The sequence below is a fragment of the Cebus imitator genome, unplaced genomic scaffold, assembly GCF_001604975.1.
Source record: "Cebus imitator isolate Cc_AM_T3 unplaced genomic scaffold, Cebus_imitator-1.0 Scaffold519, whole genome shotgun sequence".
In the NCBI taxonomy this organism is placed as follows: domain Eukaryota; kingdom Metazoa; phylum Chordata; class Mammalia; order Primates; family Cebidae; genus Cebus; species Cebus imitator.
The window spans coordinates 1,251,052-1,264,159 of record NW_016107834.1 but is presented as its reverse complement, the minus strand read 5'-3'; the positions used below and the strand labels follow the sequence as shown (position 1 = coordinate 1,264,159).

Here is a 13,108-nt window from a genome sequence, read left to right as displayed (position 1 = left end):
TTTTTTGAGATGGAGCCTTGCTCTGTCACCCAGGCTGAGGTACAGTGGCGCAGTCTCAGCTCAACACAGCCTCTGCCTCCCAGGTTCAAGCGATTCTCCTGCCATGGCCTCCCAAGTACCTGGGACTACAGGTGTGCACCACCATGCCCGGATAATTTTTGTGTTTTTAGCAGAGGCAGGGTTTTACCATATTGGCCAGGGTGGTCTCGAACTCCTGACCTTGTGATACGCCTGCCTTGGCTTCCCAAAGTGCTGGGATTATACTTGTGAGCCACCACACCCAGCCTAGCACTCAGTTCTTAACCAGTTGGAGAGAACATGGTGAGTTTGTTCTTTTTAAAAAAAATTTTTTTTTGGAGACAGTTTCACTCTGTCCCCCAGGCTGGAGTATAGTGGCATGATCTCTGCTCACTGCAACTTCTGTCTCCTGGGTTAAAGGCATTCTCCTGCCTCAGCCTCCTGGGTTGCTGGGACTACAGGTGCCCACCACCACAACCAGCTAATTTTTGTACTTTTAGTAGAGATAGGGTTTCACTGTTGGCCAAGTTGGTCTTGCCTCAACCTCCCAAAGCGCTGGGATTACAGTCATGAGCCACCACACCCAGCCATTTTTTAATCTTTTTTGAGACAGGGTCTTGCTCTGTTGCCCAGGCTGGAATACAGTGACATGATCTCGACCCACTGCAACCTTCGCCTCCCAGGTTCAAAGGATTCTGGTGCCCCAGCCTCCTAAGTAGCTGGAATTACAGGGGCGCACCACCCTGCTCAGCTAATTTTTTGTATATTTTAGAAGAGGGGTTTCACCGTGTTGGCCAGGCTGGTCTTGAACTCCTGACCTCAAGTGATCTGCCTGCCTGCCTCCCTTGGCCTCACAAAGTGCAGGGATTATAGGCGTGAGCCACTGTGCCCAGCCTAAGGTGAGTTTATTCTGAATGCCAGGATGAAGGCTTGAGCCAATGGGCAGCAAGGCTGCTCCGCGCTGGGCCCACCACCCTTGAGACACCACTTCAGCAACTCCTTTCTGTGCCCAGAAATGAATCTTCAAGGCCAGAGTCTTGAGTTGGCTTCCTTCCATCTACCTCATCTTCGACCTAGAAACTGGGAGGGTGGTTCCAGTCTTTTAAGGAAGAGAGGGGACTTTGCTTAAGCGAAAGGTTTTCCTGTTACTCTTCTGTCTGAGGCAGAGTTTGGGGAGCCCTCAGCTCATTTTCATTATCAAAGAATGGGCACGTTTTTATTTATCAGAAAACTCTTGGAACTGGTCGGTATCACGGCAGTGAACTTCTACCAGCAATCCAAGGACATTGATGTTTCTTACTCCTTTTATTTTTACATTTTGGGGCAAAATTTTGGCTCATAAAGTAGAAAGACCAGGATGTTGGTTCTCAGTAAACGCAAAACAGAGCACATAGCGTGTATAAAGCTGTTTTTCGCGTAGGTGAGCTCAGGAACCGTTCCTTCCAGCAGCTCTTCTGTTGAGCACTTGATCCATTGGAGGGAGTTGCCCTCATTCTTGCTCATTGCTTACACTTGATTTGCCGTTTTCCCCTTTGACACCTTAATTAATCTTTAGATGTCAAATAGCTGGATCTGCCAGCCTAAATTGCCTCAAAGCAGCAGTATGTGGTGTCTAAGAGTGAGCTGACGGAGCCCAGGCTGGAGTCTATATGAGTCTATGCGTGATGGTGGGATTGCTCATATGTTGTCTACATTCACTCCCTGTTACAGTGAGCGCAGTAATGCCCCAGGGTCCTGGTGAAGACCTGTGAAGCTGTGCGCCATGCCCAGAGCAGTGTGTGCATGTGCGGAATGAGCGCTCAGCGTCAGCCGTGACGGCGTTGAGCTTCTGTACAGCAAATGAGTTCTTTTATTCTCTTCTGCTTTTCAGTTTCCTCATCACTTGGTCTTTGCTGTAACATTTTATTTTCCTGATCTGCAGAGACTTTTCTTGGTCTCCTGGTGGTAACATAATAGCCTTCTGGGTGCCTGAAGACAAAGATATTCCAGCCAGGGTAACCCTGATGCAGCTGCCTACCAGGCAAGAGATCCGAGTGAGGAACCTGTTCAATGTGGTGGATTGCAAGCTGCATTGGCAGAAGAATGGAGACTACTTGTGTGTGAAAGTAGACAGGACTCCGAAAGGCACCCAGGTACGTGGGTGTCCGTGGGAACTGGAGGTTCCTTATCCTTTGCTCTTCAGTGACCACTGTATTGTTTGGAGGCTGTTAATGGATTTTTAAATTCGGATTTGTGGATTTTTTTGACACCTTCCTGAGATACCTGGCAAGTCTTAGTTAGAGATCTTGGCATATTCTATTTGAAGAGTATAATTTTTTTTTTTTTTTAAGAAAAGTTTTTCGAATAGGCTGGGTGTGGTGCCTCATGCCTAGAATCTGAACACTTTGGCAGGCTGAGGCAGGATTGCTTGAGCCCAGGCAGTCAAGGGTGTAGTGGGCCATGACTGCACCACTCTACTCTAGCCTGGGCCACAGTGCAAGACACTGTCTCCAAAATAAGTTTTGAATAGATACTACATTCACATGGTTTAGAGTTCACAAAGGAATACAGTAAAACGTCCCCAGACACCCACCTTTTTTCTATATTGATTGCTAAAATGAGAATATCATTTTGTGGTTTTTTTTTGTCACCCAGGGTGGATTGCAATGGTACGATCTTGGCTCACTGCAACCTCCGCCTCTTGGGTTCAAGTGATTCTCCTGCCTCAGCCTCCCCAGTAGCTGGGACTACAGGTGCCTGCCACCACGCCCAGCTAATTTATGTATTTTTAGTAGAGATGGAGTTTCACCATATTGGTCAGGCTGGTCTTGAACTCCTGGCCTCAGGTGATCCGTCCACCTCGGGCACCCAAAGTGCTGGGATTGCAGGGGTGAGCCACTGTGCCTGGTCGAGAATATTATTTTCTTTCTAAGCACAAAGAGTAGCATACTCAGATTTTTTGTGCATATAGTTGATAATTAATATTTACCTTATGAAAACTTGTCTGAGTTTTTCCTCTAATGGAAGTATTCCACTCTTTTAAAGTGGTGGGGCAGTTCAGCGGCTTTTAGTGTGTTCACAGGGTTGTGCAGCCACCATCACTCATTTCACAGTGTTTTCATTGGCTGGGCGAGGTGGCTCACCCTAAGTGGGAGGGAGGATAACTTGAGGCTAGAAATTTCAGACCGGCCTGGGCAATACAGTGAGACTCCATCTCTATAGATAATTTTTAAAAGATAAAAAATAAGAAACGTTTTCATCACTCTACAAAGAAACACCATACCTATTAGCAGTCTCTCTGCCCATCTCCTGGCATCACTAATGTCTCTGACTTCCCTATTCCAGACTCGCAGCTGGAATCACATAGTTTGCAGCCTCTGTGTCTTAACTCCTTCATGGAGCAGTTTTCCTACGGCTTGTCCACGGTGTTGAGTCTGAACCGGAATCTGCTGTTGGGTGGACCACGTTTCTTTGCCTCCTTCCTCTTTTGGTGGACATTGGGGCGGTTTCCCCTTAGACTCCTGGAGTGGGGCAGGACTTCTGGAAGGTCATGGTTGCAGAACACCCCCACTGTCTGAAATAGTTTCACCAGCCCCATGGGTGGGCCTTTTGGGCCCTGTGGACCTGGCACGCAGACTGTAGTGAGGACCCTGGGACTGCTTGTGCCAGATTGTGGAGGGCAGGGAGGCTCCTGAAGGTGGGATCTGGTCGGATTATTTCACGCATGTCCGGTAGCTGCCTCTAGATGGGGTGCCGGCAGTTCCCCTCCAGCGTTAGAACTGTGTTCTCTCTCGAGGGCTGTGGCTGCCATCACAGGAGATGCTCGTGTTTGCGAACCAGGCGTGAAAATCGAATCTCTAATTATGAAGTTGTCCTTTGATTTAAACCTTTTTCTCATGTTTTCAATGTCCAGAATGTCATCCTTTCCCTCCTTTTTTTTTTAAACAGGGTGTTGTCACAAATTTTGAAATTTTCCGAATGAGGGAAAAACAGGTACCCGTGGATGTGGTCGAAATGAAAGGCAAGTTTTATTTTAGTCATTTTTAGTTGGATGGGCCCTATGTGCTGTTTTGCACTTGGCTTTTAACACTTTCCTGCTAGTATGTTGTCTGAGCAATGGAATCACGACTGTGACCTCTCACCATTAATAGCCATCTCCAGGTCACAAAATGTTTTTATAGCCTCGGCAACATAGTGAGACCCTCTCTGTACAAAAAATACAGATATTAGCCAGGTGTCGTGGTGTACACCTATAGTCCCAGCTGTTCGAGAGGCTGAAGTGGGAGGATCAATTGAGCCCAAGAGCAGAGGTTGCTATGAGCTGAGATTGTGCCACTGCAGTCCAACCTGGGTGACAGCAAGACCCTGTCTACAGAAACGAGAGAAGAGATGCAGCCTGTGTTCTTGTTTGGCTTTTTGTTTTGCTATAGAAACAAGGAGGAAGGAAGGAGAAAAATAGAGAGGTGAGCAAACGTCAAACCTGGCCGCCCTGCCAGGCAGGGAGACAGGAAGCCAGGATTCCACTGTAGACGCCACACTAGGTGCAAAGGAAGTGGCATCCACAGCTGCCTGCGATGTCAGGCTCCTTGTCCCACCGTAGGTATCCTGCTCTTAGGAAGGATACAGTTTCACATAGGTCATTCACACGAGTGGAGGCAGCAGCCTCTGAAACTCCAGGAATGTGCACCTTTTCCTGCTGATGCTTGCTTTGTGGTCCTTGTAATGAACTTTTAAATGTTGGGGGCTATTTCTCTCTGGTTGAATAGTGAACATTTTAACTGATTAAGAGTATTCTGTTCTGAATTGACCACAAAGGAAGTGATCTCTTTCGTCAATTTTAGAAACCATCATAGCCTTTGCCTGGGAACCTAATGGAAGTAAATTTGCTGTGTTGCACGGAGAGGCTCCGCGGATATCTGTATCTTTCTACCATGTTAAAAATAACGGGAAGATTGAACTCATCAGTAAGTAGCCTGGTCCCTTTCCTTTTCTGAACAGGTCAGACGGATAAGGACCCAGTTGCCCAGCAGTGAGTGTTTGACTGGCTTAGGACCACTGCTGGGCAGGACTCACCTGGGAATGGGAGCCCAGTGGACTCGGCTGACGGCAGTGAGCCATGGCCCAGTGGTGCAGCCTCCTTGCGGGGCAGGGCGCCTGTCTGAGCCCCATTGGGCCCTCATATTTAAGCAAGTATTTCCAAGGCTTCTGTTCCCTGTCATTGTCTCAAGTGAAGCTGTTTGTCTTATGGCTGTAGCTGCTGTCTCTGGGTTTGGGGTCACTTCCTGTGGACATGCCCCCACCAGTCCCCAGTCTGGGTCGGGTGCCTCTGACCTTGCAGAGCTGTTCCAGGCAGCTGTGCCTTGCCCCGGTGCACCTGGTTCCAGAGCTACTACACTCACCTACCTGGGGCTTGCTCCTCACAGTGGTACAGTGGCCCTCACCTGTCTCATGGCATCNCAGGAGCGGAGGTTGCTATGAGCGGAGATTGCGCCACTGCACTCCAGCCTGGGTGACAGCAAGACCCTGTCTACAGAAACGAGAGAAGAAATGCAGCCTGTGTTCTTGTATGGCTTTTTGTTTTGCTATAGAAACAAAGAGGAAGGAAGGAGAAAAATAGAGAGGTGAGCAAACGTCAAACCTGGCCACCCTGCCAGGCAGGGAGACAGGAAGCCAGGATTCCACTGTAGACGCCACACTAGGTGCAAAGCAAGTGGCATCCACAGCTGCCTGCGATGTCAGGCTCCTTGTCCCACCTTGGGTATCCTGCTCTTAGGAAGGGAACAGTTTCACATAGGTCATTCACACGAGTGAAGGCAGCTGCCTCTGAAACTCTGGGAATGTGCACCTTTTCCTGCTGATGCTTGCTTTGTGGTCCTTGTAATTAACTTTTAAATGTTGAGGGCTATTTCTCTCTGGTTGAATAGTGAACATTTTAACTGATTAAGAGTATTCTGTTCTGAATTGACCAAAAAGGGAGTGGTCTCTTTCGTCAATTTTAGAAACCATCACAGCCTTTGCCTGGGAACCTAATGGAAGTAAATGTGCTGTGTTGCATGGAGAGGCTCCGCGGATATCTGTATCTTTCTACCATGTCAAAAACAACAGGAAGATTGAACTCATCAGTAAGTAGCCTGGTCCCTTTCCTTTTCTGAACAGATCAGACGGATAAGGACCCAGTCGCCCAGCAGTGAGCATTTGACTGGCTTAGGACCACTGCTGGGCAGGACTCGCCTGGGAATGGGGGCCCAGTGGACTCGGCTGACGGCAGTGAGCCATGGCCCAGTGGTGCAGCCTCCTTGCGGGGCAGGGCGCCTCTCTGAGCCCCATTGGGCCCTCATATTTAAGCAAGTATTTCCAAGGCTTCTGTTCTCTGTCATTGTCTCAAGTGAAGCTGTTTCTCTTATGGCTGTAGCTGCTGTCTCTGGGCTTGGGGTGACTTCCTGTGGACATGCTCCCGCCAGTCCCCAGTCTGGGTCGGGTGCCTCTGACCTTGCAGGGAGTGCAGAGCTGTTCCAGGCGGCTGTGCCTTGCCCCCATGCACCTGGTTCCAGAGCTACCACACTCACCTACCTGGGGCTTGCTCCTCATAGTGGTGCGGTGGCGCTCGCCTGTCTCATGGCATCTGCCATCTTTGCCCTTGGCTCCGCACTTCATCCGGGGTCTCTGCTCAGCATAGAGCCCGGCGCCCTTGGGGATGGAATGAACCATTGCCTGTTGCTTCACAGGCGTGGTGTGTATGTGTGTGGCAGCCGGGAGGTAGCAAGGGGTTGTGTTCCTCCCGCAAACGACTGGCTGCCTTATGCCCACCTGCAGAGCCGTGGGTTTGGCCCTGTACCTGTAAAGCGCTGGAATCTCCTGGCCTCACCTTTTGCAGCATGATTCTGTGAGGAGTTTAGTTTCGTTTTCACTTTGCTGGAGATTGGCAGGTGCGTGGTGCTCTCAGTTGGCAGTAGATCACAAGATGGGCTGTATCATTAATTCCCTTTGGTGGAAACATATGGGCAGTTGCAGACTGTCCAGAGACTTGTATCAGTCTTCTAGATCATAAGACAGACAGCAAGCAGAAGTACCCTGTACCTTCCAAACACGTATGACGCGCCTCTCCTGAGGTTTGGCATAGACTCTGTGGCCACCGTGTGGGTTCTATCCCGTGCCTGTGGCTGCTGGGGTTTTTTGTTGGTGCAGGTCTGAGACCCCTGCCCCTGCTGGGGTGCGTCTCCCTTCCCACATCTCCTCCCCTCCATATCCTGCCCTAGCTTCTTTTTTGGATGTACCACAGGCTAAGGAGAGAGAGGCTGCAGGTCGTCAGCTCTGTCTGACCAAGCTCTGAGGGGGACTTGAGCCCAGCCCGGCTGGCTTTCACTTCTCACTGCTGCAACGGCTCTGCCCGAGTTCCTTTATGGAAGTAAGACTTAGTACCTGGAAAGATGATGACTGTAGACAGTTTCAACAAGCATACAGCTTCTCCAAAGATGTCTTGTCGCTAGGAAAGTGGCTTTGGTCTTCCAGGGTCACATGTCTCTGACATCCTCTCCCTGTTGGGGTCCCTGCAGCAATGAACATTTGCTGTAAAGCGAATTCTTTGTCCATTTCCCTCAGGAAATAGGAAAATAGTTTTGCTTTGAAATACCCCTGCCCCTTTTTTTTCTCCCCCATTTAAAGTATGGATTATGACTTAAGGGGTACTTAGCGATGGATTTTGTAAAATTGTTTTCCGAGGTGGTCGGGCATTCCCAGCTGTGCCCACGTGGGTAGTGTGACCGACGGCCAAGCCCCCCAGCCTTTACTGCCCTTGGTTCCTTACTTCATCCTGGGGTGAAAGCCCTCACAGCTCCTGACGAGCACTCTGTTTCCTTTCAGAGATGTTCGACAAGCAGCAAGCAAACACCATCTTCTGGAGCCCCCAAGGACAGTTTGTGGTGTTGGCGGGCCTGAGGAGGTGGGTGTCCGCGCGCTGAGCCTGTCCGCCTCGTGAGTAGCGCTCTGCATGCCGCAGCGGAGACCCCTCAGGCGCCTGCACCGTGCGCCCTGCTTCCTCCTCCCACTTCTTGGCAGAGGGAGTGTTGCGCACAGAAAGAATTAACCCCGGTGTCAGTGGATGGGACATTATTGAACCTTTGCGGATCCATGACACTCCAAGACTGAGGCCAAGCCAGGGCAGATGGAAATAAGCACTCGCAGATGCTTTTGTGAAGTGACAGGCTGACCAGTCTGTGGGTTGTGGTTCTCTCATGGTTAATCAAGTGCCTTCCAGCAATCCAGTTACCCCCCTACCCCCGCCCCAGGAGGTCAATCCCCTCTCTTCTAACCGGAGGGTGTTAGTTCTGTGAGGCTGCCTTACCTCTGTGGTTGGTGTCACGGTAGGGGTCTTAGCTGCGTTCCAGCAGTATGTCAAAATTGTGGAGAAGCTTCCAGCTTTCTGCTCTGAGTTAAAAGAATATCCTTTTGTCGCTGCTCTCCCTTGCTTCATTGTCGACACTTGCTACTGTAATTTTGGAGGCTTACTTAGCCTCAGATAACATTTCCTGTGAAAATAATAGTGATGGCAGACATGCGTAATTCTCACTGCACACACTGCAAGCTGTGATGTGTAAGTCTCACAGTGGCCACCAGAGGCTGTTGGCTGTGCTTGTTTCCACGTTAACGCCAAGGCTGGCTCCCTGGGGACCCCATGCTGTGCCTCTCAGGAGTGGGATGTCGGGAAGAATGAGTCACCGTGAACCTCACAGTCCCGTTTGTCTCTGCAGTATGAATGGTGCCTTAGCGTTTGTGGACACTTCGGACTGCACGGTCATGAACATCGCAGAGCACTACATGGCCTCTGATGTTGAGTGGGATCCTACCGGGCGCTATGTCGTCACCTCTGTGTCCTGGTGGAGCCATAAGGTGCCGGCCCGAGGGCATAGCTTTGGCTGTGTATAGAAGCAGGGAGTGCTGGCTGGCCACTGACTCTGGTGCTGTCCTGGGACCTCAGGGAGGGGCACCAAGCCTTTGTGTTTAACAGAAGTCTCAGCTGGTGTTCATGGCAGGAGAAGGAGGATTCTGGGTTGTAGAAGAGGTGGTGGGAGCAGCCCCTGCTCATGGTGGGGGTTCTTACCCTGGGGCCCAGGGACCCCTGAAAGGGAGTATGAGTGTGTCATGCACGAGTGTTTTTCTGCAGAGAGGAGTCATTTCCTTTAACTCCTGAACAGTTAGTCTGAACAGTTCCATAACCTCAGACATGAAGACCTCTTTGGAGTCAGTGGTCAAGTCCAGCTGCCGCCTTACCCACAAGTTCTTATTCGAAAACCGCTGATTAAGTTTGTCGAGGACTTCCTGTATTTAGTGACTTTTAGAAAGTTGATGGAGGTATTGACACTTGAACCGTCCATGCAAATAGAGTCTATGAGATCAAATTAGGGTAATTTTATTGAATGAGATACTGAACTTTTAGGAATACCCACTTATCAAATATTACTACAAGTGTCTAGACTTAGAAATCTTCACATTTAAATCAGGGTGTGTTGATGACGGCCTGGGTCCAGGTATGTTCATATGTCACTGTGGTGGGGCCTACCTTGACACCACTTTAGGGCAGGCACAGTGGCTCACACCTGGAATCCCACCACTTTAGGAGGCAGAGGCAGAAGAATCATTTTAGTCCAGGAGTTTGAGACTAGCCTGAGCAACGTAGTGAAACCCTAACCCCATTAAAAGAAAAGACCTTGTAAGCTATTGACCACTCTGCTTGAGGTATAAACACTTAGCTCCTACAATGCCAGCCTGTCATAGGGAGTTTATCCTGGGTGCCAGTGACGGCGCCGTCCTTCATGAGAGAGTCATGCTACGAAGAGAGTGGAACTGAGCGGCATGTGGTGATGCAGTTAGCTTACATCCGGCGCGGGGTTCTTGCTGCCAGCAGGAGCGTGTAGGTCTGTGCTATGATGAGCACTGCTCCAGCTGCTGTGCGCCCTGCACTCTGGGTTGATTATATTTTGTGTCTTTCATTTACTGACCACCTCCCCTGCTGAATGTCAGCTCAGCAAAGATAGAGCTTTGTTTGGTTCACACGTGTCCCCGATATCCAGGACCTTGTTCAGCAAGTGACATCGTCACTGTTGTGGCTCTGCTGACCCTTTTATGTCCTGGTGTGTCCCTGCCCTGGCCTAGGTGGACAACGCGTACTGGCTGTGGACTTTCCAGGGACGCCTCCTGCAGAAGAACAACAAGGACCGCTTCTGCCAGCTGCTGTGGCGGCCCCGGCCTCCAACTCTCCTGAGCCAGGAGCAGATCAAGGTCAGCGCCCCCCACCCTCAGGTGCAGGGCATGTGGAGGTGGTTATGGCATTGAAAGGAAAAGTGGTTAGGGTGGTGACTGGGGGCTAGGCCCTTTGAAGAGATGAGGGAACAGTGAAAACTGAATGGAATAGAACAGCTTTAGGAGAGTAAACTGAGGTCTTCAGCTTGTTGAGGGAAGTTTTACATGAACCTGAGGGGTGGATAAAAAGATGCCAGGGGCTATTAAAAAGTCCTGGTGGGATTAGAAAGTGACTTGTCTGGGATTTACATAATGATGGTAAAATAGGCCGATGATATTAGGTCAGAACGAAGAGGAGGGTTAAATCCCAGGAAGAAAGTCAGTCTCAACGTGAAACAGGGAAGAGACAGCAGGCGTGAGCACTCCGGGGGCACTGTGTTGTGTTAATGACTCTGGATGTCACTTCATGGCGGCAACTTTGAAGATTGCGTTTGTGCTTCTTGCTTTGAATGTTAAATCCTGAGTGACAGTAGTCTTTTGTTTCAGCAAATTAAAAAGGATCTGAAGAAATACTCTAAGATCTTTGAACAGAAGGATCGTTTGAGCCAGTCCAAAGCCTCAAAGGTGAGCCTCGTTCCCTGAAGTGAGAGCCATGCTGCGACATCCACCATCACAGCAAAGGCGGGTTCACGTCAGGCTTCGAGGGGGCTGCTGTGTGTCTGCTCAGAGTTGCTTCTGACCCGAAGACACTGGTTCTGTTTTCCTCCTAGGAGGGATACAGTGGGGGACAGGGGTTGGCATGGGGACTTGGAGTTGGCAGCCTCACTGCTGTTCTGTGGGCGGGGGCGGTGTTGGGGGAAAATGAGAACGAATGGGCTGCCATTCCTGCCTGAGCACCTCCAAATGCCATTGTCCTGGCTCTGTCCCCGGTTGTGTGCTCTTAGTAATGGCAAGGCAGGTGTCACCAGCTCTGTGGCTTTCCCCACCCTCATGCACAGGAATTGGTGGAGAGAAGGCGCACCATGATGGAAGACTTCCGGAAGTACCGGAAGATGGCCCAGGAGCTCTATATGGAGCAGAAAAACGAGCGCCTGGAGCTTCGAGGAGGTAACTTTGAGATCCCTCCATAGACTCTAGCAGCTGGCCCTTCTGCTGCCATGGGCCCCAGTGGACACGAGTTCCTGTGTTCTTCCCAATGGCCTCAGCGGTGCCTCTCAGCATCTGCCCCTATGGGTGACCCGTGCCCTTTGTCCCCTCAGGGGTGGACACTGATGAGCTGGACAGCAATGTGGACGACTGGGAAGAGGAGACCATAGAATTCTTTGTCACTGAAGAAATCATCCCCCTCGGGAATCAGGAGTGACCAGGGAGCTCTGTGGTGAGCGTCTATGGGGAGATGTGACGCGGGTCCTGTTGGCTCCTCTCACCCTGCTTCTGTTATCTCACTGAGAAAGCACCTCCTTTAAGACAGGGGTGAAGCCCTGGTGTTACATGCTCAGGGTTAACTGAGCCTTGTGTGAAATGTGGAGTTGGTGCCGACCTGGCCTTGGCTGTGCCCTCTGACTGCATCGCATATGGTGCCTTTCAGGCAGTGCTGGGTGAGGGAGACACCGTAGCCAGGTGCTGGGAAGTGCTAGGAAGAGGAGCGTGGCTGTGCCTGGCCATTTGCCGACACCCTTGCTAATGACGGCCGCGGTGTTTCCACCAGAAAAAAACACTGGCGTGCGTGGCTGCAACTCTGGTTCCAGCAGCCACCAGCCTGTTCCGAGACAAACCTTCCACGTCGGGGACTGGGGAGCTCCTGAGTCCTGGGGGCCGCCTTGCCTCACAGCATGGGCATGTGTGGGACAGAAGGTTTAAGTCCCTGGGACTTGGGGGTGCCTAAGGATGGCCTGGTTGCTGTCCCCAGGGCAGGACCATGAGTGAGGGGTGGTGGCACACGGGCTCAGCTCTCTGTGGCCAAGGTGACTCCTGTTGCCGGACTCAATGTCAGCCCCAAGGTGATATTCAGCAGCCCCTCAGCCTTTTCAGGTGGTGCTATTTAGGGCCGCCTTGCCTGCCCGTCCAGAGGACGGAGCCACTGAGCTGACCCCGCCTGGCGCTCCTGCGCTGAGCTGCAGGACGGAGCGTCAGTGAGGTCCCTCTGTTGCATTGCAGCACGTGTGGTGTGGAGCGGAGGCCGCCCTGCAGGAAGCCTGCTCGACTCCCACCGCCTCCCCGTGCTCTGGACTGTGACCACGCCTGGGATTCTGCCATTGCAACACATTTTTGTGCCTTTCAGCCCCTGGTGTCTGCAGTGGGGGGTTTTAAGGCACCACTTCCACTTCTTTCTTGTTTGGGGTTTTCTGTCGGAACCACCTGTGTTGGCTCCGTAGACTCTAGCAGCGTCACCGGCAGCATCTTCTTCCGCAGCCAGTGGTGTTTCCACGGTGCCCATCCACAGCTGAGCAGTGTTTCCGTTGAAGGACTTGCGTCCCTGTCGCGCGTAGTGCTGGACACGTGCTGGAGCTCCGCCGGGAGGGCACTGCCACGCCTCGTACCCCCACTGTGCAGGTGGTGGCCAGTTTTCTCCACAGGTTGAACTTGGAAATAAAAGCAAACTTGTATGAAAAAGCCATCTATCTCCTCTCTTTGAATGTAGATAGTGACCTTGAACCTGTTGCCTGCCTCCCTCCTCAGTGGCAGGTGCCTGCTTGCCAAGCCAGGTCTCCACAGGGTGCCGTCCCATCTGGTCGTTGGGCACACTCGGCCGCCCTGCATCCAGCAGTTTGCTGGTCAGTCACGCCACAATCTCTTCCGTTCTGTTGTTTCCTGTGAAAGGTGCTGGTCATTTTCCCTGGTGAGAACCCTGTGGCCTTTGCTTGGCGTTAGACAC

General features: G+C 51.3%; 1 protein-coding gene across 2 annotated transcripts in view; it reads left to right on the top strand.

Moving 5' to 3' along the window:
• Positions 1–12,846, top strand: part of EIF3B (eukaryotic translation initiation factor 3 subunit B) — a 24,130-nt gene extending 11,284 nt beyond the window's left edge. For both annotated transcript variants that reach the window (XM_037733353.1, XM_017514191.2), the window contains exons 10-19: positions 1,940–2,150; positions 3,946–4,018; positions 4,839–4,961; positions 7,858–7,936; positions 8,745–8,883; positions 10,147–10,272; positions 10,780–10,857; positions 11,232–11,340; positions 11,493–11,611; positions 12,391–12,846. In XM_037733353.1, the coding sequence (XP_037589281.1) occupies positions 1,940–2,150; positions 3,946–4,018; positions 4,839–4,961; positions 7,858–7,936; positions 8,745–8,883; positions 10,147–10,272; positions 10,780–10,857; positions 11,232–11,340; positions 11,493–11,596 (1,042 nt within the window). In that variant the 3' untranslated portion in view covers positions 11,597–11,611; positions 12,391–12,846. The remainder of the gene's footprint in view (positions 1–1,939; positions 2,151–3,945; positions 4,019–4,838; positions 4,962–7,857; positions 7,937–8,744; positions 8,884–10,146; positions 10,273–10,779; positions 10,858–11,231; positions 11,341–11,492; positions 11,612–12,390) is intronic.
• The last annotated feature ends 262 nt before the right edge of the window (positions 12,847–13,108 follow it).